This window comes from Xenopus laevis, chromosome 9_10L, assembly GCF_017654675.1.
Source record: "Xenopus laevis strain J_2021 chromosome 9_10L, Xenopus_laevis_v10.1, whole genome shotgun sequence".
Lineage (NCBI taxonomy): Eukaryota > Metazoa > Chordata > Amphibia > Anura > Pipidae > Xenopus > Xenopus laevis.
The window spans coordinates 29,205,095-29,232,221 of NC_054387.1; the positions used below are offsets into that span (position 1 = coordinate 29,205,095).

The 27,127-nt window shown below is 38.5% G+C and overlaps 1 protein-coding gene across 2 annotated transcripts; it reads right to left on the reverse strand.

Moving 5' to 3' along the window:
• Positions 1–66: 66 nt before the first annotated feature.
• hgs.L (hepatocyte growth factor-regulated tyrosine kinase substrate L homeolog) lies at positions 67–27,112 on the reverse strand. 2 transcript variants are annotated; one of them, XM_018234194.2, is made up of 21 exons: positions 26,955–27,112; positions 23,260–23,344; positions 21,032–21,107; positions 18,722–18,814; positions 16,509–16,632; positions 14,769–14,821; positions 14,606–14,674; positions 13,998–14,122; positions 12,890–12,968; positions 6,442–6,540; positions 6,275–6,370; positions 5,775–5,813; positions 5,550–5,684; positions 3,972–4,182; positions 3,561–3,733; positions 3,184–3,324; positions 2,923–3,100; positions 2,712–2,839; positions 2,201–2,311; positions 1,189–1,287; positions 67–1,111 (listed from the first exon to the last, which is right to left on the reverse strand). In XM_018234194.2, the coding sequence occupies exons 1-21, from the start codon at positions 26,989–26,991 to the stop codon at positions 1,010–1,012; spliced, it is 2,253 nt and encodes a 750-aa protein (XP_018089683.1). In that variant the 5' UTR covers positions 26,992–27,112; the 3' UTR covers positions 67–1,009.
• Between the last annotated feature and the right edge of the window lie 15 nt (positions 27,113–27,127).

Sequence of the window (27,127 nt, forward strand, 5' to 3'; positions counted from 1 at the left end):
TCCCAAATTATTATGCTAAAGTATGTTTAACAACAAAAAAAGTTTAAAAATCTCAAATACAAAGAGTTCCAGTCTGATACATATTTATTATAGTGATATTAATCTTTAAGAAGTCACTAAATCCAAGAGGTGAAAATAAGAGAGAGAAGCCTGGGAGCCACTCATACACACACAGGTGAACATAGTGCAGTGAATCTGATATATATATAACAAGCACGAAAAGCAGCTTCACAATGGAACAGTAGTGGTGGCATTGGAATCCAGGGGTACTACAGAGATACGAGACCCTTATATGCTACCAACCTAAGCATGAGTAACAAGGCTAAAACTAACAGCAGTCATATCAGAGTCAAACACTGAAACCACTGCAGTTTAGGCCCTTACTATTCCAAAAGGAACAACTGCCACTATGCGTCAAATGTTTAGTGGAGCACAAAGTGGATACCCATTATAATTAATCTGTGTTTGGATAATATTTTCAGTCGTGCCTTCTGTAATCATGGGTATATTTATCATGTAGGCCAGCAGTTATGGATTTTTTTTATAGCCTCAACACAATTATTGTTTAATTATGATGCCATTTTTTATATTTTCAGCTCAGGCATCTATAGGGCAAGACAGGGTGGAGAAGAATATTTGGATGGCATTTCCCAAATGCTTTGGCAAATTATCTATCTGTAATTGTCCAGGCTAGCTCAATCTATAAATATACCCCATATAGCACAAATGATTTCATATACATGTACATATACATGTACATCTCATGAGCTATATTTTGGTCAATGCATAAAGCAGCATTAGATCTGGGCATAAGTCAAAAGAAAAGAAGCATTTGGACAGAGATCAACTTCAGCTAAAATAGGAAATTTACATTAACGTAGTGTTTTTTTTTCTGCAGCAGTTTAGCTAAAGGTACATGCTTCACACGCTGGGGCCAGAAAGTGCTAGCAGAGAAAGAGAGAGAAAGAGTTGGATTAACATATTTAAGGTAATTGAGAAGAGTTATCCATTAGTCAAATGATATAAGTTGTGCTTCACTTCTTCCTGTTCCCTGTTGTCCATGTGCTGCTGGCTGCTGTGCAGGCTGTTGCTGTCCACCTGCAACTGGCATCTAAAAGAGAGTGCAAGTTATTTAGCTACTATTTAAACATTTACACACATAGGGCAGTATGTGTAGAACATACTAACCTGCTGGTACATGGGTTGCTGCCCACCTATGAATGGTTGCTGTTGAGAAGGTAGACTGCTAAGAGATGGGTCCTGACCAGGCAGAGTGGACATAAAATTCTAGGGAAATATTGGCAAGAAAACTTTTTAAAAGTAACACTGGCACATGCACACATATATATTCTTAATGTGAATTAATCTCTCCAAAGATTCTGATCCTTAGTGGTTTTCATCCTCATATCTATTTCTGTATCCAAGTCCTTTTAAAGATTATAAATATGTTGCAAATGCAAAAAGTAAGACAATATACTGTACAAATCACACTCCTTAAAGAAAACCTCCCACACAAGAACAGCTCATTCAATTTGGGTTGCTTATAAAGTCTCCAATAAAGTGTTTAGAAAATTGCCACCAATGTTAATCACACCTTAAAGTAAAACGATTTTATTTACGGGGGCGAATAGCCATCCTTAGTTAGTGTAATACTTTAGTGTGGCCAAATTACACATTACTCCATAGCAAATTATAAGTGATGATAACTAAGGGGCTAACTTAGTATTATCAGGTATCTTTCTACTACTTTATATTTTACACTGGAATAAATTCCACCAGTGTGAAGAATAAATGTCCACATCCTTTCTTCCTGCTTGCGATTTTCAAAGGAGGACGCAGATTCTGACAAATTGACAGGTTTATAATAATAATAAAATCTAATAATAAATCTGCTCCTAAGCATTGGAAAATATTGTGGACTTTTGCATTCTCCTACCATACTCACCCCATATTTGCTCCCACATTGAATAAGCAGAGTTAATTTAATTCACTATAATGTAAAACTGGATACAGCTGAAGACTGTCTTCTTTGAGAAGACCCTTACATTAAACATTGTTTATGTGTCAATGCCAGCTGCCTATAAAAATGTCAAAAAAACCACATGCATGTACTCCACGGCCCAATATAGTTGAATTAAGCATCTGGCTGAATGACAAGTGTTTTTATACTACTTTGAACCTACACAAAAGAGCAATGTACCTGCATATTATATGGCTGGTAAGTCATGGGGACAGACTGTGCACCCATGTAACCCATTCCACCTGCAGAAGCAGTCTGGGATATCGAGGGAAGGCTCTGAGATGCCACATTCTATGGGGGAAAATAAAACACTTATAATCTCAATATAATGACGCTTGGCCCACTGCTGAAAACATGTCCCTATCAGATTAAAAATTTCTGTCTGCAGCATAATCACATTATCTGTATACCCAAAATACCGCCTGCTTCATATATCCAGTCAACACTGCAGAACATATGTGTGTCATTAAGACACAGGTTAAGTGTGTCACATATTGCAATGAAACCCTAAAAATGCTGTTACTGGTCTTTTTAATAGTACAGTACACTAAACTTGTATAGACCCTTCTTTTATGTGGGGAATTTGTTTTGATGTGGTCCCGAAAAAAAAATCTGGCTCCTCACTAAACACAATACCTTACAATTAAACCTATTGCATGGGGCATATTCTGAATCATCCCCATCTGATCACCTGGTAGGCTTGAGCAGGTGTTGGTTGATAAGATGTGTATGCTGGGTTGGCAGTTGGTACAGCCTGACCCTGCTGAGCTGAGGGAGCAGATCCTCCTGGGTACATATACGCATTCACCATGTTAGGATCTGCAAGGGAAAATAACGCTTTTTATTATACCTTTTATTTAAACAGAACTTTCAGCATCCAGAGAAACACCTAGACATCTTACCCGTGCCCTGAACCTGCATGGCAGGGTATGGAGCTGTGGTTGGCTGTCCTGATTGATTCATATACACACCATGCATTGGGGAACCCTCCACAGAGCCAGATGGGCTAAATGAACCTGGGTAGGCAGGGGGTCCAGAGGGCGGGTACATAACGCCCCCTGTTGCAGGTAGTGACTGTAGCTGAAGGGTATAACATCATAATTTCAGTTAGTATTTGGCAGTGATTATGTGAAGTCCTTGAAAAAAAGATGAAAGGGACACACCTGTGCATATGGGAGGGAGAAGGCAGGCATTTGTGCTCTCATCTGAATGGTCTGTTTCTGCTGCTCTAGTCGCAACTGCCTCTCCTTTTCCTGCTCCTGCAATCGTTGGATTGCCAGCTGGCGTTGCATCTCAAGGTATTCCTAGGGACAGAACCAGGCTGACATTATAATGGCAATCCCAACATTCATACTAATGAACACATCCCACTCCTCTGCTAACCAAAATACAGGAGTGTCTTAAGATGGAAGATTTCAACAACAACTACCCTCACTCCACACCAGCGCAGCATGCACCTAAGCAAATCAATCCCTAATTGCATTACTCAGTTACATGCCATATTTCCCACCCTGTGCACTCAGCAGTTTCCCTACATCACCTGCTTTTTTTGTCTCATAATCTCCAGTTTTTGTGCCAACTGGATTTGCCGTTGCCTCTCAGCCTCCTCAGCTGCACGCCTTAGCTTTTCCCTGTGCTCATCACGAAGAGCATTCAGTGCTCCTCGTGCATCCCGAATCTGTGCAAGTTTGTCTTGCAGGCCCTCGTAGTACACTGAGGGAAAAGGAAATAGGTTAAAAGGGAAGAAACATGATTAAATAATGTTTTTTTAAGAAGGCACTTCTTCATTCATTCATTAGCAGCATTCCTGTAAAAACCAGCACCAGAACTTTAAATGCTATTGATCTGTTTGAAACCCAGTGAACATAATTTTGCTCTGCTGGTAGTAAATAAAAGGAATGTAAAGCCTCTTTTCCACCCACTCCTAAATCTCCACACTGTAAACACATACATCGCCTTTCGTCCAACTGATTGAGCATCTCTAGCAACTGGGGGTGCATGTTGTTAATGGACTGGAAGAGGGATAATACAGCAGAATCATTAGTGATGCTCCTTCCACGCATGTGGTTGCTTTTCATACGGTTCAAAAATGTGGTGACTGCATTCTGCAAAGCTTTCAGGAACTGCTCGTGATTCTCCTCTGACTCCCCATTCTGGTACTGCTGCTGAAGAAACAGAAGTTAGACCAACAGGAAATGGCTTAATGCTTCAACATGAACAAAACCAGGAGACTTAAAGCAAATTCATTCATTTCATTAGTCAAATTCAAGAAAGCTGATGCTAAAAACAGAAAGACCAAGTTATTCATAAAATATTACATAATTGGAATCATCAGTTAACCAGGAACAGTCCTGTAATGGTCAGATAATCTGAAAAATTATGTTTGTATATATTCCATGGTCTGTCACTTTTTCTGGTCACACGCGATGGTAGCATTCACCAATGGGTTAATCTCATCACTCTGGGCCAGGAATTCCTAAACCTTTGAACCCTGGCAACCAGATTGCTGAAATTACAAATTGGAGAGCTGCTGAATAAAAACCTTAAATAAAAAATAAAAATCAGTTGCAAATTGTCTCAGAATTTCACTCTGTACATTACAATAAAAGTTGTTCCAAGGTGAATAACAATTTTCTATAGTCAGCCATTCATCTGTGTATTTTAATCTGCTGAGCAGGCCTGAGAAAAAGTAGACATTGGCAAATGATGGGAGGGTTTGAGACTTTTAATGCATTATTGTAAGGTCCTTGTCAATCTGTCTAGAGGGATGACAGCTACCAAGGGTGACTAGGAAACGATTTGGGGTAAAACTATGTGGAAGGCAGGGTGCAAGGTGCAAAGTGGAGAAAATAGGCACAATACCACATATTTTTGCAGTTTGTACAAAACAGAGGACAAAGACCTGCCATGAACCTTCTGAATACAGAACTGCCTGCATTCAGCAGAACTTGTAGGGGTAGGTGAAGGCACATATGTACCCCCTCATACCATGAATGCTATTCAGACATGAAAATGAGGGTCTCCGTAAAGTACCCCTTATATTTCATTACATCTGAAGTCTAATTTTTGCATAGATCAACAATATTAACCTTAGGTAGAAACACACTGTGTGAACAATTATATATGCCCTTATGCTGCAGCAGGACAGAAATTGTTTTTAAATAAAAAAAGGTGGAGCAAAAACTTACATTCCTTAGGTTACTGACATACAAACAGTCTGAAAAGGAGACCCCTCCCTAAGAAATACTTTGTAGCAGACATTTCCTATTGGTTTCAACTACAACCCCATTTCCCATAATAGAAACTAGCAATTTCATGCTTAGGACCTTGTGCCTTCAATGTGCGTTCCATTGTGATCCCATTCTGCCCCTACCAACATCTGTCGCAAAGCATTCCTCTTTTTCTACCTCAATTAATTCAAGCTAGTTCCAGACCCTATGGTTTTCTCTGAACAGACCGTGGACCCCCCCCATTTCTGTAATATTAAGCAGAATTGAACAAATAGCCACCCAATAAACTTTACACTTACCTCCATGACAGTCACTGGAATATCACCTGTCTGAACAGCAGGCTCACTGATTGGGACAGGGGCAGAGGGGGTAGGGCTTTTCCTGACCTCTTCCTGCTTCTTCTCCCAGTAATTTCGATTCAGGTAACGAGCCAACTACATGGGGAAAATAGTACAAAAAAAGTCAGAGAAAGAAAATAATTTAAATTCTGAAAAAAACAATAATCAGCTTTGTTCTTTTGTTACCTCTGGATCAATTTCTTCAGCAAGGGGAGCAGATGAATTCTGTGAAGAAAGAGAAAAAGAAAATGCTATCAGAAACACACCACAGAAACATGAATCATGGCATACCAACCAATAGCACTTTTTAGATGCAATCATACTCCTACTTGAAAAACAACGCTCTAAGCTCTGTTATACAAAATGCTTTGGACCTGGGGTTTTCTGGATAATGGATCATTCCGTAATTTGGATCCTCATACTTAAAGTCTACCAGAAATCATGAAATCTTTAAATAAACCCAATAGGTCGGCTCTGCTTCCAATAAGGATTCATTATATATTAGTTGGGATCAAACAAGGTAATGTTCTAGGATTACAGAGAAAAAATAAATAATTTTGAAAAATTTGGACTACTTGGATAAAATGGAGTCTATGGGAGATGGCCTTTCCTTAATTCAGAATTTCTGGATAACTGGTTTCCGAATAACAGGATCCCATACCTGTTTAGCCATAAAAGGTACTTACCACAGCGGCAGAGTAAAGTGTTGTGACTGGAGGAGCAGAAGAGGTCACTGGTGTGGGATCTGCTTTTGGGTACATGCTGTATGTTGTCTTTTGTCTCTAAAAATAGATGTAGTAAATTGTGTTAGAAAATGTGATGACATTTCCTGGACAAGCATGTTGACACTTACCATCCGCTCTTTCTCTTCAGCTTCAGACTGTGACAGTGCAATGGCTAGCTGTAGTTCCTCCTCTTCTTGCAGGGCAGTCTCATCTCTCTTAGGTGGTGTCTGAGAATAGTAAATACATTTTTATTAAGGTCAGGCAAGATTTAAAACCACCAAATGATGGGAAGGTAGTGACAATATATTGGAGTTTTTCTTAATCAGACTTCCTCACACATTATTCTCCACCCTACAAATAGTATACAAGGATCAACCATATTTGGATCACTCATGGATTAATGACAATGCCCCCAATCCTCCAGAATTTTAAATATATCTTGGTCAGACCATTCCCCTATACTATATAAGGTCACACTTCTAAACCTACCTAAAACTCTGACAAAATTGCAAATGAATGAATCTTTTTTGAAAGTCCCAGAACTATATACCCCAGTAGAATCCTTTTTTTTTTAAATTATTTTCAGGAAAATGTTACTTAAATCTCTTCATCTACGAATTTATGGGATGCCCATAAGGCTGTTATGAGAGGTCTTTTGATTCAATGGGGTTCACAGCGGGGAAAAAAGCCAAAAACCTACAAATTTCCATTCTTACCTTACAGCTAAACGGTTTACTATCCCAAGAAGCTGACAACCCTAACATTGACTTACGCACCCAGATTAATCAAACCCGTACTAAGCTACATCTAGCCCTTACACACAAGACTGAGAAGGCTTGGAAGTGGACCCAGCAGAGATTATATTACCACACTAATAAACCTAGTCACCTCTTTGCTAGGAAACTCCTAAATAGATTAGATTTTACCCCAATCACTAAAATTAAAATTTCAAATGGGTTTACCACAAGCACACAACAAAACATCCTACGGGAATTCCATATTTTTTATAAGAAACTATCAGTCCACACCACCACCCCCCACTCATAAACTAGATGCCTTTTTCAAGGAGATAAATTTACCATCCTTGACCTCCTCTCAATACCAATCGTTGAATGCTGAGATTGTTGAAGAGGAAGTTGAGGATTTTATTGAAATTCTCAAGCTACCCAAAACACCAGGGCCTGACGGATTTCCAGCATTATACTATAAGAAGCTCTCCCATATTCTTATACCCCATCTGACTACAATGTTTAACCAACTACTTAAGGAAGACAGGTTTCCACCTCAAACTCTTATGGCTACAATTATCCCCTATCCCTAAATCAGATACTAATCTGACGGATTGTAAAAACTATCGCCCGATTTTGATTTTAAATCTGGATATAAAGATTTTGGCCAAAGTATTAGCCACCCGCCTAAGTAGAACCCTTCCATGCTTGATGCATAGAGATCAAGTGGGGTTTGTTAAAGAGATACTGACACTAGAAAAATCTCTTCTTAATAGTATACATGAAAGTTACCTATAGGTCATGACTGTCCCTTCTCAACCTGTCAGAGATTTCAATGGAGGATCAGATAGGTAATGAAAAAGCACTGGGCCAATGTTTTTATGGCAAAATGATAAATAGCATGCAAAGACAATGTTATGATAGAGGTAAAAATAAGTAAAATTTTTGTATCCCTTTAAGGGACAGCAATCAATGGATGCTATAAGGAGACTGATCCTATTAGTAGCATGGGCTTGTAGAACTTCTACTCCTTCTATGCTCTTGAAAGTAGATATGAAGAAGGCATTAGATTTCTTAACATGGGTGTATCTTTATTATACCCTACAAAAATGGGGCGTCAGGAATATCTTCTTGAAAAGGATACATGCCCTCTATGATAAGCCAACAGCGAAAATTCAAATTGGGCCATACTCCTCCAAATCATTCAACATTGAAAGGGGGACATGCCAAGGGTGCCCCCTTTACCTTTTGACTTGGCACTAAAACCACTGGCAATCACCATTAGAAATAACCCAGATATTATAGGTTCGAAAGACTATACTCATCACTTAATTTATACGATATCCTAAATAAATTTAGTGATATCTTGGGCCTCGCAATTAACCATGCCAAAACGGAAGCATAAACCAAGATTTGACTAAGCTCCTGACCCTTAATTTCAAATTTCAATGGAATACCAAATATATAACAGTTTTGGGCATTAACCTGACCAGATCATTTGACTGACAATATCAAGCTAATTACCCCTGTTTATAAGCATCTGGAGGATTGGGGAAAATATCATATATCATGGATAGGGCGAATAACAGCGTAAGAATGGTCTTGCTTCCAAAGATTTTATACCTGTTTAGAGTATTGCCTATCCCCATCATGCCCAAAGAATTACGGAAACTGGAATCTCATATGTTAAAGTTTATTTGGAAAAACAGAACCTCCCAGGTGAGCATTAGAACGAGGATTGGGATTCCCAAATCTCTGGAGATATTATTTAGCTGCTCAACTAACTCATCTTCCCAATATGCATGCTCAAGCAAATGCTTCATTATGGACATCTTTAGAAAACTGGTTTGAAACTCCATACACCGCAGAATCCTTACTCTGGACTTAGGCCAACGATGAATCATTTATCGCTAGCGCCACCTTACAACATACTTTAAGAATCTGGGACACTGTCACACAAACTTTTTTCATAACCCAAAATTTATCCCAGGGCTCCAGTCACCCATTTCAATGGTAGAGCAACCATAATCTCACATGAGAAGGAAATCTACTTACTGTAAGAGGGCCAGCCACCTTAGATTACCTGCGAGAAGCCCATAACCTTACAGAAACAGAACACTTTCGAGCATATCAATTTACATTTTGTGTCACACTGTTGGTACCAATGGGTCCCACATATTACGCTTCTGACCTTTTTTGAAAAATGGTGTGTAGATGGGATCTCACCATTGAGAGCTATCACATTATTGTATAGGTATCTTAAAGGAGAAGGAAAGTCAAAAAATAAATAGCCTTTTAAGTAAAGTCCTTGGCACATAGAACTTAGAGAGTTCGCAATCATTTGTCCATGATCTGATGTTTAAGCAGTGACGCTCTCCCAATACGGCAGCGTGTGACTTGGGTGACGTCACTTTTTTCACAGGCATATTCCGCTCTGCTGCCAGAGGCAGCCTTGATGCGCGTTAGGCAGAAGTTTCTTGTGGTGCGCATGTACTCTGGGCGCACTACTCCCAATGATGATGACGCTCATGCAAATGAGCTGCACTGCTCACTGCTGACATGCTCTGGGGTCAACTGGTTTTTTAGGTGCATGCGCAATAACAAGAAAGACGTAAAGGAAGCCGTCGCTACATAACTAACATGGCGGCTATCTGAATATATAAACGATGCGAACAAGAACATGGATTTTAGGAGATTTGAATGATATATGTGCGTTTTTAGCCTAGTGTTTCAGGAGGTCTGGGGGAGTACAACACAAGGAGGAAGGTATTGTTTTGTTCCTTTCCTTCTCCTTTAATTCTCCTACATCACTACTAGACATATGTTATATCCAAACATGGGAGAAAGAATTGGAGAAAACCTTAGCAGAGATAGAATGGGGTAAACTATGGGACAACTTGAGAAGATGTTCTTCTAACACAATAGAGCTCGAATCAGGTTATAGAGTGCTTTTCCGTTGATACCTTATCCCTAATGGACTAGCACTCATGTACCCAGATCTTAACAATAATTGTTTTAGAGGATGTACCGAACCAGCAACTATGACCCACTTATGGTGGTCACGAGCATCTAGATATTGGATTCGTGTATATAATCTGATTTTTGCAGTACTAAATGTGAATTTACAGAAAAATCCCTATGAAGCATTAATGGGAGCACCACCACAGAATGTTACAAAAGTATAAAAAAAGTTAATCATATATTTTTAGCAGCTGGACTAGAGTTAGCAAAATCCTGGAAGTCCCAGTCCATAAACTATAATTTGGTGACACCTAAAATTGACTGGATATTTGTGAATGAAACATTGACTAAGATCACGGTGGATAAATACCGCTCATTCATAAAAGTGTGGCAACCCTGGATAGACTATAGATATAGAGGGACTGGAAGATAGATTAGGATCTTTTACAAAGGGATAAACTAGAGAGAGTAAAAATGGAAATTCAGCCACTTTCAAGCTTTTTTAGTTTTAGTTTTTTTTTATTATTGTTAACTCTTCTTTTGAACGTTATGTTTCGTTTCTTGTTTTACATGTCATATTATTATATTTGGTCACAAGGGGAACAGGTTTCCTGAATCACTGTAACGGCAAATATCAGCGAACTTTGACATTTACACAAAATAATGTTACATACTTATGGATATGTTAACTGTATGATGGTCAAAATAACTGTATGCATATAATATACGACTATGTAACCTATTATTGACAAAAAATAAAAAATATATTGAGAAAAACAATCAGAAACTGAAGGTAGTAATCTGTTTAGGATAAAAAAAAAAAATACATTCTTAATTGAAAGGGGGGGGATATAGACACTGAAGTGTTATCCCCAGCTTCTGGGAGGATAGTACACGTAAAAAACTGTTGACAGCCTTCCCAGGGGGTGCATCCTGACTTTGCTCCAGAGCCTACACCACGGCCACAATCAATAATTGTGGGACCCCATATACTATATACAGGTCCCCCAATTGCACCCAACTGGGATGTGGGCTTGCCAACAACTAATATAGGGCCCAATGAAGAAAATGCCCCTTACACACGTGACCATGACCCTGATCTGCCCTCCAAAATTTTGCCATAATTTTTCCCAATACCATGCAATACAGACTAGTGGCTACTTGCACTGCTTAGATTAAAAGGAGCGAAAATCAGGTAAGTGGTAATTAGGAGCGAGGTTTTTCAGTTTGTTCTGCGGAAGGAAGGCGCTCTTTCTCTGGATGCTTTACTGATATCTAGCTCAGCAGAGAAGCTTGTTGGATAGAGCCCAGGCCTGTCTTAGAGGCTAAGTCTGCAGATAGGGTTGCCACCCGGCCGGTATTACAAATTTACCAGCAATGTAGCTGCCGGTAAATTTGTAATACCCTTCAAAAAGAGCTCTCGGCCTGCCCCTAATCCCCTGTAACTTACCTTTTCTCCTCAGTCAAAGGTTCACAGCGATGTGGCCCGCCATTTTGACGTCACGGTCCGCCCCTTTTGTCCAGCCCCCTCAAGTCTATGGTTCTCTGCGATGTGCCCGCCCCTTTTGACATCACTGTCCCGCCCCTTTTGACATCACAGCCCACCAGCCGGTAAAAGACATAAGAAAAAGTGGCAACCCTAGCTGCAGACCAGTGTTTAAGAAAGTGTTGAGCTTTGATTTTTGTTTATTCTGACATAAAACATTAAAATCAACATGATTAAAACAAAAATAAAGAAAGAGAAAGCATTGAACTGTGAAAGAAGGGACCGATGTTCTGGTGGTCATTGAACAGATTACAAAACCTGCAAAAAGTGTAATCGAAGCACGGCTGACCCAAGCTGAGATTGATAGAGTCTGGAAAAGTGGTGGTCTTAGCCAGTCTGGAGATTGGGGAGTCCACAAAGGAGCAAGGGACTACACCTCTATACCCCCCAAAGAAGGAAAAGAGGCAAAAAAATTGTCTGCACTTCAGACAAGCCACCTTATCTTTTATAATGGAAAACCGCTAATCATGGGGAGGAAAGACATTGGAATTCTTCTTCTGTCCCTGAAAGGCTTCCAGAAAGTACTAGTAAATGAGTCACAATAAGACTATCCGTACTGGAGGTATATGGAGGAATCACTGGAAACCTGGCCCTACTTGTTAAGAGTGCAACCTGTCTGGCCGGATTTCCCATCTTAGTAAAAAAAAGAAGGGACCCAAGAGGCATTGACACAGAAGGGTGGGTGAGTGTAGTTGAATGAGCTCAAGCAAGAAAACTAACCTAAAAGCAGCTATCAGGAAATCAGTACACTACAGAATGTGGTGCAGCCACTTCTCAGTTAAAGTTGAGGAAAACAGGCTGTCTGGGGACAAATAAAGATTTGCGTTTCTGATACCTATATAATTTTCTGAAGTTGTTAGAGGATACCTGCAGAAGCCCTTTCTATGGATGGAGTTATGTGGGAGAAAGTGGCAAGGAAATATGTGGTGTAGAATGAAGGGGGGGGGAAAGAAACATAGGGGAACTACGCTGTAACTCCTCTCCATGCTCTCCCTGAACTGAAGGCAGAACTGTTCCTGCTTCAAAGGAACTTGCAAAAGAAAAGTAAGATAAAGAAATTACATATATACTGAAAAGAAGATGTGTCCACCTCCCTTGAAAAAAACTGTCCCAGCCTCCCAAAGGGAATCTACCATGGACAGTACAGGGCAGAGTGCTGGGAAGGCTGTGAAAAATTGGTTATTTAGTGCCTGTGTCCCCCTGAAATGAAAGATAACTTTTAACAAATACATTGTTAATCAATGTGCAGCACCCATATAGAATCCCACCATAGCAGTTACATGCTGTCACCTAATGAAAGAAAAGGGTTTAAGCCCATATTACAAAGCGGGTGTCACCTACCTGTGCCTGCTGGGAAAGTGGACTGGTCAAGTACTCAGGTGGCAGTTCTGGACCGGAGGCAGATTTACCTTCACCCTTTCTGCAATAAAATAGAGTAATGGGTAAAATCCACTCAAATCTATAAAGATGTGTGAAAAATATACTTTGTGGTGCAACTTTTTATAAAGCAAAGTGCAACTCACATGCGTAAATGAAAACCATTTGCAAATAGTCACAGAATATTACTCTACATCATGCTTAAATTCATTTAAAGATGAACAACCCCTTTAATTTTCCTTTTCTATAGTTTGAGCCATTAGTTTGTGTATTTTAATCTGCTGAGCAGGCCTGTGAAAAGATAGACATGGGCTAAATGGGAGGGGTTAAAACGTACTATGTGCAAGGCAGGGTGCAAGGTGCAAAGTGGCCAAAACAGGAACAATAACTGCATTCCGCAGAACTTGTACTAATGTGAAACATGTAAAGGCACGTATGAATCCCCTTCATACCTTGAATGTCATGCAGACATGCAAAGGAGGGTCTCCATAAAGTACCCCATATATATTATTAAATCTGAAATACAATGTGTGAACAATTCTATATGCCCTTTTGCTGCAGTAGGACATAATTGATTTAGAAATGTTATAACCGCTAAATTTAGCAAAGTTTTGCAGTTGGATAGTTTGAAGAAGAAAGACAATTACTCATTCATGATTCGTTAGATATGTACTGTGTCCACTTATGTCAGAGTTATAGCCCTACATTAAATGCATTTTAAATTCATTGGTTTAGGTACTTCCAAAAATATTGTGCACTGCAGTCTAAGTATACTTATTTCTGGAACACAGCTTTGAAAATACAGTATGTGTTTTTAATCTCTACATGTCACAGACCTCCATAAATACTATAGTGATTAGGTGTTTGAGTGTTATAAAAAATAGGCAATTGTTTTAATTCTGTAGGTATTTACAGTCATGTATCCAATAACAGAAGTAGGATAACATAAGATACATGATATTTAGAAAGATTACGTTTTCTTGAAAGAAACCCACACATAGTTTTCCTGCATAAACTAAAATATTAAATATTTTTCATTCTTCCCAGCATCCAACATTTTTCTGGCACTTACTTATTTAGCTGTTCATAACAGGGTTCACACACGCGCACTTCTTTTTCAATTCCAAACTTGGGGATGGTGGAGTACTTGGATGAGCACTTTCCACAAAAGATCTGCCCACATGCCCTGCAGTGGTGCTACACACAGAAAGACACCGTGATTAATTGTGTGAAAATAAGAGAAAGCACACAAATCCACAAATTGAGAAGATAAGAACCTATGAATTAAAGTGTAATAAGCCCTCCAATGACAAAATATTTAGAAGGCAATCATGTGCCATTGCACATAGATGATATCAATAACTAAAACACACTTTCTGTGTTACCATATGGTTTATGCTTTGCATATTGCTGTGCTTCAACTATATTTGATTTCACGTGCTCCCTAGGGAGTGATTTTCACATGCCACATATCAGAACAATTGATTAATGTCCATAGATGTTGTGCAGTTGCAATGTTATTTTTATACAGAGCTCTTATACAAACAGTGTAATCTTAGTCTTAGAGAGAAGAAATTGTAGCATATTGTGGAGGTGAAAGGTTTAAAGAATATTGAAATGAACATGCAGAAAGGCTAAAATAAAATGCCTTTCCATTTGACCTGATTATATACCACTCACCTTACGTGTAACCACCCCAAACTGAACACGGCAGCGATGACATTCTTCCGCATCCACCCAATCAGGAGCCTACAGATTATGAAAGAGTCACAGTTTTAATTTTTCAAATGATGTATGCTATGATGGGTTATTTATTTTTTTCAAAGTACTTTTCCACTCTTACCCTCTCTGCTGCAAACATGGCATCACTCTCTTTAAATTCTGGGAAATTATGACCTGCAACGAAAAAATATCTTAGCTCATATAATTTATGTTCATTTGGCCTTCTGTTGTGGAAGGGGAGACACCTCAAACTATCAATACAAAAAGATACTAAAAATCTTAACCTAACTCATTCAGTGTGTGTCCATCACTGCAACAGTTCAGAATAACTACAGCATAACATTATTGTATGGAATAGTTTATAGTGCATAATATTCAGTAATGATTATTGTACATTCAGTTATAATGGCACTTGCATTTTAAGCTTTTATGAACTTTATCGGATACATGATACTGCTGCTTTGGCCTTAAATCTACTCCTATGAAAGGTTATGAATCAGTAAAGTTACTCAAAGGTGAACAATGAACATAACTCATTTATATAAATAGGATGAGCAGAATTAATGTAGAAAATTTCACAAATAACTAGCACATATTTTCAAGGTGAACTGCTCATAAATGCGGACTACGCTTCTTACTGATGTAGCTCTGGGACAAATAATTTTCCCTATGAACTATGAAGTGATATCAAGAAACAAATGGAAACTAACGCCTTTGGATAAGTTGAGTGTCCCCAAAGCATGGTTAGATGCTGGAATATTTACCCTGGGCCAAATTTGGGATGACTGCGAAGGGGTCTCGTTTTCTACCCTTAGGGAAAGGTATGCCGTCCCCTCCTCTCAATGGCTTACCTATCATAAAATCATTGGGGCTGTACGGAAGGCTCTTAGGTCTACTAATTATCAACTGCCTTGCACACCTGTATCAGAGGTGTTTACACAAACACAACCCGGGCGCAAAATATCTCTCTTTTATAAGGCACTACAGCACAGTATTTATCAAAAAACCTCTCTGAAGGCCAGGGACAGGTGGGAACAGGATGTGGCCCCACTGACTGATGACCAATGGCAACTAGTTCTCCAGTCCCCGCTGGTTATTTCCCCCGTATACAAGTTTAGAATTCAACAGTTATATTTTGTACATAGGGCCTATTATACTAGAACCCTACTTCACAGGCTTAATCCGATGCTCCCGAATACATGTTTGCGGTGTGAGAGGGAAGAGGGTACTTTCATGCACACGTTTTGGTCTTGTTGCAAACTGCATTCCTTCTGGGTGGCCATTCAGGCTCGGATAACGAAACTACTAGGGTTTGAGCTCCCACTTGACCCTAAATGGTACTTATTGTGTATGGACCCACCTACCCCACTGGCATCCCCAGCCCGTAAAATGGTTAACAAGTTACTTTTCCTGGCCCGAAAGCTCATAGCGCTTCATTGGAGGGCATCTCTCCCCCCTACATACCAGGCATGGGAAAAAGCGGTCCAAGACTTGCAAAAGGTAGAAGATCTCATAGCTAGAAGGAATGGTACTTCCAAACAGTATCTTAAGATTTGGCAATTATGGATTTTGGAGGATGTATAACTGTCTGTTTGACCTTTTTTCTGTAATTCAAACTTGTGTTTAGACTGTTTTGTACGTCTGACTGTTATGCATATATGCACATCTACTGCTGTAAAACTGCTAAATACCTGTGTAATGTTTGTTCTAATAAACTTACCTGAACCAAAAAAAAAAAAAGAAACAAATGGATTATATTCTGAAGGTGCCCACTCCAAAAGATGCAAAATATGGACATTTCACACCAAGCAAGTATGTGATTGTTCATGACAGCCCACATTGTTTTGTAAGGTGCACTTACCCTCTACCTTCATGATCTGGTAAGTATCCTGCACAACTTTGTACTTAGGCTCATTGCGGAAGGCGTGGGCCCAGGCTTGAATCAGGTACAGTATTTTATTGCGAACATTTGGCTCCACTTGCCTCTGCAGAGAGAATAAAAGCTGTCATAGTGCCCTGGAACTTAGACTAGCAAGGGCTTGTATTAAATGAGACAACAGCAGAAGTCTGAAATGCAGTGAAGAGAACAGGATTTCAGATGATGTAATGAAATAGACAATAATGTAATCTGTTCCTTTACTGAAAGGAATTTGCTATTGAAAAAAATGATGTTTCAATGTATTAAAACAGCTGTTATCAGTCACAGCAAATTAACATAAGAAGATGTATCCAAGGTATAATATCACCAAAGGTTATACATAGAAATCCTTTTAGGTATCACAGGCTAACCTGTGTGTTATATTAACCCCTGCTCAAAGGTAAAACAGTTAAAGGGGTGGTTCACCTTCCAAACACTTTTTTCAGTTCAGTTGTTTTCAGATTGTTCCCCAGAAATAAAGACTTTTTTCAATTACTTGCCATTGTTTATTTTTTACGGTTTTTCCAAATTTTAAGTTTAAAGTTCAATGTTCGTGTCTCTGGTGTTTGAATCTGGCAACTCAAGTAATTCAGGTACAGACTCTTACAATTTTGCAACATTTAGTTGATCCATTTCTCAGCAGCATCTCTGGAGTATTAGCAACTATTGTATCAATTCTAACAGCTGCCTGTAATGAAACTAAGGGATTCTGCTCAGCAGGGACAAAGATAAGAATTGTATCTACTAAATGTATCCATTTTGAACAGTTTACAGGGTCGGCGACCCCCTCAACCAATTGTTTGAAGGTGAACCACCCCTTTAAAAGGGAAAAAACTGAAATAAAGGTGTTTCCACAAAAGGCAACACCAGACATACCCTCCAGTAGGCATCAATGCTAAAAGCTAATCTTATTCATCCCTAGAGAAAAAGGCTGGACTCAAGTCAAAGGAGGCCTGTATCTACTAGAAGGTGTATAAGTAAATCAATTGAGTTAGATTAAATTAAATTCAGTTAAAGGGGCGAAATAGGAAAAGCAGATGTCTCCTGCTAGTAAAGTTCTTCCAGGGGCATTTTGGATCTGAGAGTGAAGGTTATAGAACAGGTAAAGATCCCTCTCAGAGGAGGTGATACCCTCCGACACTTGAACCTGAGAGAGGCCTTTTGGATCTTCAATTTAGATACAAGGGTACTTTTGGATCTTCAATTTAGATACAAGGGTACTCAAAGGTTTAAACACATGATATGATCTCACATATTTATATTAATTTGTTTCTTCTGCTTTTCCTATTTCACCCCTTTAACTGAATTTAATCATTAAAACTCATTTATTGATTTACTTATACACCTTCTACTCCCCCATATGATGAAGTAGCTCTAATACGTAGAATAAAGGCACCTCCTTTCCCGATGCACACATATTTGTATATGTATATAGCTACTCACACAATGTGAGTTTATGTGTTCACACACGTACGTACGTACGTGCGTGCGTGTTTTTTAACAGGTTATCTTGTCTTTGGACTTTTTAATAATAGAATAATAAAATTAATTAATTTTATCTGCTATTCAGTTTCTGATTTAAGCAACATATCATATTGATTTGTATGTATTTTAATTGTGGTTTACACATTGCCCAGTTACGTTGTTGATTTAAGGAAATGACACTGTTTGACCTGTAAGCCTATGACTAAGGGATCTCATTCCTGAAATGCGTAAGGCCATGTGGATCCTCTCATTGTGGGAATAAATTCTCTTTTATCTTACCCAGAGTGCCGCCTATCTCCCTTTATTCACATTTATCACAGCTAATGCGCTGGGGGCTGAGCACCTGGTTTTGGAGTGGAGCAAGTGGAGGAGACATACACACGGGGGTGAGTTTGGAGCGGCTTTCTATTTGACATGGTTGCAACAATACATCATGCAAAAAATAGGTTTACTTACAATCTAACTGAATTAGTTGGGTTTCCAGGGGTATCTAAGCACATACAATAACAATAGACATTGCCCCCCAAAACTCATACTGAATTAACTTTATATTGGGCCCACCTTAACCCTAAGCCTTAAAACCACTTTAACACTAAGGAAACAAAAGCACAGCAAATTAGATTGTATTTCCCTTTGTGAGTTAAACCTGGTTGCAAACAGACTGTTCATACCTTTTGCAATTCCTTAAGTTCTTCCATACTTTGCTTGTTTGCCACCTCATCATGCACAGTTTGTCCACAATTCTTCACAATAGATTCCAAAACCTGCACAACAGAAGGTGAAAGAAAATCATGGCACTGTAAACTCACATTGTTATGGATCAACTTACTAATGTAATCTTACTGGGGGATGGAAAATGACAAATTTAAAATTATGTGCAGGAACAAAAGTTGTAATTGAACTGTAAAAATGTACATTGAAGTTTGTCTCGTTAAATTAGTTTAAATGGAAAGTGAGTCTTAAAATCCTAATCCTAAATCCTGGAACAATTATGAATAGATTTCATATATTCCCTTCACCTCATTTTTTTTTTAAAGGATACATTTTACATAACCTTCATTCGGTTATATGATTAATCTTTCCTCAAACTATGTATTCATGCAGAAACAAGTTTTTTTTTTAATGCATTTTACCTGCTAAAAGTGTCATTTTATCATAAAATAAGATGAAATGAGAGGTGGGAGTGTCTGTTCATTCTCTAACAGGAAATGGTCACAGCACTGACTGACAGGTTTAACTCTGCTGTAGCATGGAAAACCCCTCCCATCTCCCTGCCTGTGTGTCTGTTCCCAGTCTGCACAAACCTGTCCTATGCTGTTGCCTGATTTTTCTTTTTGGATTTGAGCGCTAGATAGAAAATGCTAGGTGTTGCAATGTTAGTTCTTACATTCACAAATACATTTCTGCATACAGAATATTGCATCTATAATGATGACAACCTCAAAAACTCAGTGAAACCTGGGGATTAAAATACAGCTGGGATTTAGGGCTGAGTAGATCCCATTTATATATTGGCTGTCAGTCAGCTGTGTGCTGCTTGTAATTTAAACATATGTGGTTGCTAGGGTGCCACTTACCCTAACAACCAGGTAAAGGACTGAATGACAGGAAGACAGCAAACGGATTTATAGCAAATAATGGAAATCTAGCTTCAAAATGAATTTTATCTGGTTGCCAGGCACTGCTGGCCCCAGAATAGTACTTCGCATCTCAGAATAGAAAAGTAAATAATTGAAAAGCAGCAGCAAAAAAAAAAAAAAAAATGGAGATGGGATATTCCCAAATAACAGACATAACTATGGGCACATACACATACGGCAACACATTTATAATTGAATAAAATTTCATACTGCCGATGAGAGGAACTATGGGGTTGCAAGAGTGGGCCCCAAATGCCAAGATTGGTCTGTGTATCTTGGAGCTGGATTATGGAGAGGTATCATAGTGCTGTGGTATATACGGATCCCTGTGCCATAAGCACTGAAACAGTCTAAGAGCTCAACCCATTATCACCAATACAGTCTATTTGTAGGGATGCCACAAGAGCAATATTCATGCTAATAACTTCCATACTTACTGCCTACAAATAGTGTCTTTCTTGTAAATATTTAAAAGCAGGCAAAGAAAGTCTGAACTGAAAGAGGAAGAGCTCTCGCACACCCGTGCTGAATAATTAATTAGCAAATAGCTTGGTGCTCAGTGATAGAGGCAACTGCAGCCTCCATTAATCTGTAAAAAGCAAGCACACTGGCAAACAAGACTGTTGTTGCAGGTAACCCCATGCAATCATTTTAATGATGCTTGAGAAAGGGGCGTGCCCCGAAACGTTGCATTTTCCACATTAAAATTATTGCCTGGGGTTACCTGCAACAACAGTCTTGTGTGCTAGTGTGCTTGCTTTCTACAGAGAAAGTCTGAAGACATTTTATGCTAGAACAATGCTCCTCAGAACTGCCTAGCTATATTTAGTGTTTTTCTGTGAAGGGCTCTTTAGCAATGAATCTCTCAATGTGACAACAGAATCGGGGGGCTCACTCCCTTGCAGCATTCTGCAAGCGCACAGTGTCTGTGCTGGAGGTGCTTGCTCGCTCACAGGGGTAGCTGGAGGAGGATGAGCGCAGCAGCCCTGAAAGACCGTGGCACGATTGACGTGGTGTGAAAATTACATCAGAAAACAGTGCCTCTCAAGTCTGAATGCCCACTCCTTCTCAGTGGCTGTGGCATGCTGGAAAAAAAGAGTGAGAAATAAAAGAGTGCCGGCGGCTCCTCTGGCAGGCTGTATTGATAGGAGTACAAGAAATTAAGAGAAAGGGAGGAGCGACATAAATGAATTGATTGCAATGAAAGTGGACCCAAAAGGTAGATACAACAACACATATTCAATTCTATTTCAAAAGGAATGGTTTAAGCAAGAGTAAGCAAGTATGGTATATGTCCTCTTTAAAGTGGCCTTGTGCACACCATTAATTTAGAGACCTCACCTCTAATGCAAAAATAGCCACGTGTGGATTCTTGTCATTTATTTTTTTCTTGATTGCTGCCACAGCGTATTTAGCTCTACAACAAAAAAGTGAAAAATAATCATAACATTTTATACCTTTTGACTATTAAAACAGCAATTTATATCTGATATAATAATCAGTTCATTTAATTGGAATAAAAAAAAAAAAAAAGACATAAAAATAGGTTAAGCATTACATTTTAAAACTCAACCAAACCAGGCGAATACCTTAAAGTGGACTTATCACCTAGACATAAAAGCTGTATAATAAAAAGTGCATTTCAAATGAAACATGAAATCCAATTTTTTTTTTAATTAACGCATTCTTAGTTGTAAACTCATTTAAAAATCTCAACTGTCAAGCAAATATTGTCTGTCCATCCTTTAGGGCTAGGCATTAGGCAGAGAGGCAGGCAATCACTTTCCATTCAGCACTAACTAGATGTAACTGCACTACGCACATTCCCCCCCCTCTCTCTCTCTTTACCATTTAATTGTGTAACCACCCATTATGCTACACAAACAAGATTTTGAGATGATGCAAGGCTTGCCTTAATAACAGTGTCCACAAAAATGGCTCCTGTCTGCTTGCTATAATTATGAATTCCCAGACTGAAGGAAACAAGATTCAAATAATTTATTTTGTGTAATTAAAGTTTATTTTGCTTAAATAATGTGATAAAATAGGATTTGGAATATATCTCCAATATACTTTAATTAAAAAATGTGTTTTAATAAGTAACCTGACTGTATGCATTGAAATTCTTGCTTCATTTAAATTGTCAGACGGTCCCTAACTGCCCTGCAAGGAAATAATCATACTTATGAACAGCAGGGGGAGCCTCCGCCTTACTTCCCAGCCATGCAGAACTCAAGCAGCTTTGTTTGTGTCCTTGTAGAGCAGTCAGCGACTGTGTAGAGATTTGTATTGGATTTTATTTTTGCCTTTACTTTTTACTTAACAGATTTGTATTGGATTATATTTTTGCCTTTACATCCCCATTACTGTTTCCAAACCCAGCTGCAGGGACAAAGAACATGGAGCCAGATTTAAACAGGTAAACTGGGATTCTATTTGGAGGATTCATTTGCTGCAGCCACTGGTCCTGCAGAGTTGAAGAAAGTTTGCATTAAACAATCCAAAAACTCTAAAATCCACATTAGATTAAACGACAACAGAACACCCAGTGCAGTCTGCCTATTCTGATTATTAATCAGTCTTGCTGTTTCGGCTTCTGGCAGATATTATTTGACTTGTGCTGTTTTGATAATTTATGACGATCCCTAAGCAGCCCAGACCACACTAAGGCACGTGGACAGTCTTGGTCTTGCAAAGATGTTTAACAAAGTTACAAGATGGTGACCCCCTGTGGCCAACTTTGAAAGCATAAATCATTTGTTTTATTAGGCTTCTGGTGCGGTAAGTTCATGATTATTTAGCATACAAACTCTACTTCCCCTTTAAGCTGGACAGTTATATCAGTTTATCTGATACTGATCCTCATATGACAAATTCAAATTTTAGAACAGTCTAGATCAACACTATCAACAGTGGTCATTTTTGTCATGGATTCTCACCTGCAGGGTAATGAAATGTAAACTGCAATAGAGCTCAGAGGATGACTAGGAGTATGCCCCCTCATTACCAAATGTATCAGTCGGTTAATAAACAATGTACCCTTATGTACATGCTGCAGGAAATGTGGGAGCTTAATAAATAAATGTGATGCAATTAATCCCCAATTTTACTTCCCTCATTTTTCATGTTTTTTGCAGTCGCTTCATGTTGGAATGCATTTTAGTGGGAGCATTTCGCAGATTTTTAGTTGGTTTTCCCGCATTTTGTTATAACTATTTTATTGTTCATAAAAATCTCCTTTACATTTTAAGCATCGTTTTCTTGGTTTACATATCAAGTAAATTCTGATTTTACATCCTTCCCTTTCAGTTTTTTGCATTTTTTCCCCTTAACAATACAGATTACAAATATATAACTAAACTGTTAAGAGGCAAAAAAGAATGAATTTTCATAAATTTGTTTATGAGTTTTACTCTTTGGGAAGCCCTCCCCCAGGTCCAATATCTTGGCCTAATAAGAAAAGTGGTTTGTATAATTCCTTCTGTAACCGTTAAAGTCTGTAATTTTTGGTATTAAGGCAATACTGTGTGTATCACATCAGGCACATGAAAGTAATGGATCTTCCTTACTGGGTGTCTCCTTGACGGATCATGTCACATATTTGAAGGATTGACTCCCAGTCTGTCTCTAGCAAGAGTTGGCTGGTGGCTTTATCTGTGCAGAAAGAAAAAAAAAAAAGAATATTTTAAAATAACGTATCAAAAACATATTTTTTACTATGTGCATAAAATTACAGCTGGTATTGGAAAAGGGCCAAATTTAAAAAATCAAATGTGAAGTAGGATCAGGGAGTGTTTCAAACAAACCAATGTCATGCACGTAATGAGCGTTCTAGGGCACATGCGTGACATAGCTGTGGTCAACACATCCTGATACCACGTCAGAGAGCATCAATAAATACCTACACCATGCATATGAGCATAACAAGTGCACTATGACACTAGCTAGGGCCCAACCTCATTAAAGGAACAGTAACGTCAAAAAATGAAAGTTTTAAAGTAATAAAAATATAATGCAGTGTTGCCCTGCACTGGTAAAACTGCTGTGTTTACTTCAGAAACACTACTATTGTTTATATAAATAAGCTGCTGTGTAGCAATGGTGGCAGCCATTCAAAGGAGAAAAGGCTCAGGTTATACAGCAGATAAGCTCTGTAGAACATAAAGGTGTTATCTGTTGTCCACTATTTCACCTGTGCCATATAGTCTTTTTTCAATTTCAGCCATTGCTACACAGCAACTTGTCTATATAAACTATAGTAGTGTTTTTGAAGCAAACAGATCAGTTTTACCAGTGCAGGGCAACAGTACATTATATTTTCATTACTTTAAGACTTTAATTTTTTTTTTTTTTATTATTATTGTTCCTATAAGTATGAGTGATGAAGGTTTGGCCAACAAGGCTTCTAAAACTCTCGTATACATGCACATAATGAGCGAGCCTGGGCATTCGCTAATTATGCGAATATGTATTTCCCAACATAGTCTCCTTCACAAGTGGAGGGGGGTTATTGCAAAAATAAATAAATACTATGATTACAACCATCCAGGTTCTATTAGCCACCATCACTGGTGAGGGAAACAAATTTCTGTACCAAGCAGTAAAATACAACACACTTCCCTGCCTCCACAAAAATAGCTTGCAGTGGCCTCTGTCCTTTGAATACCAACCCAAACTTAGCAAACACTATAAAACCAAAGTAAATGTAGATTTTCACCAAGATGTAATGTCAACAAATAATAAAAACATGTTTTGAGCTGCAGCAGGAGCAACGGATTCTGGTGTGGAGGGTCCATTCGGATAAGTTACTGAATTCACAGTACAAGGCTGAATTAGAGTTCTGCAAACTGAGAAAACTCCACGTATGACATAGCCTTTACTATTTTGGATCATGTATAATAAACTTGTTTCACTGCATATTTACCATTATATTTAAATACCAACATGGCTCCTTCAGCAATTCCGATGTGTGAAGGCATTCTACAACCTGCCACAATTTAGCACTCCTTCCACATAGCAGATATAAAAGACCAATAATTCCATATAAAACCATTCAATGTACAGATTAAACAACAATTCATCAATAAATCCACTAAACAGTGGCTTTTCTAATGTTTAGCACTAATTTGTTGTGGAGAAGCCCAAAAAGTGTTTTTCATTACCTTAGTTTAAAACTCAGTTTCTTGACAAGCAGCATCAAATATATGTATCTATCTATCTATCTATCTATATATATATCTATATATCAAGTAGTTGGCCATCTTAAATATATTGCAATATATGGACAAAAAATCCCTGTTTTGTTTAAAGGGTAAGGCATTTTAGTAGCTTAAAGGAATACTTTACCCCAAAATGAATATTTAAGCAACAGATTTATATCATATTAAGGGACATATTAAAGAATCTTACCAAACAGGTATATATATTTAAGTAAATATTGACCTTTTACATCTCTTGCCTTGAATCCACTATTTCATGATGGTATCTGTGCTGTCTCAGAGACCTGACCAGAAATAATACAACTCTAACAGGTAGAAGTGTGGAAGCAAAAGGCAGAACTCTGTCTTTTAATTTGCTCATATGACCTAACATGTATGGTTGGTTTGTGTGCAGCATGAATCCTCCGATCTCAGGGGGGCAGCCCTTATTTTTTTTTTTAAATGGCAATTTTCTATTTAGGATTACCAAATGGCAAGTCCTACTAAAAAAGATTATTATGAAAACTGTTTATTTACATGAAGCAGGGTTTTACACATGAATGGTTTTGTGCAATATCTTTTTATAGAGACCTACGCTGTTCAGTGGGGATAGTTTTCCTTTAAGGCACAAAATGTTTAAATGTCCTTAATATATTGATAATGGGTTGAGTGCAGAGGACCTCGTGTGTGCGTGCGTGTGTATATATATATATATTAGGGATGCACCGAATCCACTATTTTATAAATTTTATTTCCTTGTTTTGTGACAAAAAGTCTAGTGATTTCCCTCCCCACCCCTAATTTGCATATGCAAATTAAGATTCGGATTGGCCGGGCAGAGGGATTCGCCGAATCCAAATCCTGCTGAAAAAGGCCGAATCCCGAACCCTGGATTCGGTGCATCCCTGATTATATTTATATATTTTAATAAACTTTTTTTTATTTTTATCTCCAAGTTGTTTTTTCAGCAAATCCTGTGAGTGACATCACCTCTTACCTGCTATGAATTTTATATGCATGAGCACCCAGGTATTATCCATTATCAGGGTGTGTGGCCCATATTTGCTGATATAGAGATATATATATATATAGTGAATAAAGTACCCCTTATTGTAAAATATAAGGATATAATACACAAAAGAATATCTTCTAAATTATATCCTTATAAACGGTGAATTCTGATGTCATCAGTTATAAATGGTGAGTTCTGATGTCATTTCTGTCACATGGCTCACTGAAACTTGTGTATTATAATAAAGTACTCCCAGTTGCAAAATATGAGGATATTATAAGTTACCTCGGAGTTCCATGACCTGTATAAAAACACTCGACCGTCATGAAATTACTCAGTAACTTATAATATCCTTATAATTTACAAGAGGGGGTACTTTATTCACTGTATAATAAGTCTCCGAGGAGCTCCATGACCAAATAAAAACACTAGGCAAAGGGCTTTTATGCAGGTCATGGAGCTCCTAGGTTACTTCCAATACCCTCATATTTTGCCAACAAGGGGTACTTTATTCATTATAAACAAGTGTCAGTGAGTCTTGTGACAGAAATGACATCACTAAGCTCTGCTTATAATTGATGACCACCAAGTGCCATTTATAATAATAATTTACAGGTTATTCATGGCTTTTGTGTTTCTAAACTGCGAAACCTATTGGTTATTCATGCGCTCTGTAAGGTTTAGGCAATGTTTTAAGATAACATACTCAGTATCACTATACAGCTACAGATAGCTACACTATCACTATACAGCACAAGGGCGGATACAGGAAACGAATGGATTCCATGCAATGTCTCACCGGCCCTGCTTTCCACGACATCCGCGGCCACTATTAGGGTCTAGTCAGTATATTTTACGTACAAAATACGCAACTATACCGCCACACGTATTATTTTAGAAATATTTGTTTTCAATAAAAAGCAGACATGATGCAGCGGGTTATGGAAGTGAGGGGGCGTTATTTCATTTATCCTATGCAATTGAAACAGTGCCAACACCTCCGCTCGGTCTCTCGCTCCTAAATAACACTCCCCAGCCCCAAACCCCTGCTAACCCAGAAGCCTCTCGAACGTGCCGCTTCCTCTTCCCATTGCGAACCCGAACAACAGCTAACACACAGAACGCCGATAACCAGCTCCTCTTCCGCTTCCGGTACGGTCAGTGGAAATGAAGGCGGGGTGACGTCCTAGGACCAAGCAGCTCTACTATTGGCTGTCACGACTACCG

Bases quoted from the DNA above. Each gene is read 5' to 3' on its own strand.
- hgs.L (XM_018234194.2), bottom strand. From the start codon at position 26,991: ATGGGAAGAGGAAGCGGCACGTTCGAGAGGCTTCTGG. The intron at 18,815-21,031 runs GTGAGGTCTCTA...TCTGTTGTGCAG, and splicing joins TGGCTATTTTTGCATTAGAG to GTTTTGGAATCTATTGTGAA. The intron at 14,822-16,508 runs GTAAGTGCACCT...TTTTCGTTGCAG, and splicing joins CCAGATCATGAAGGTAGAGG to GTCATAATTTCCCAGAATTT.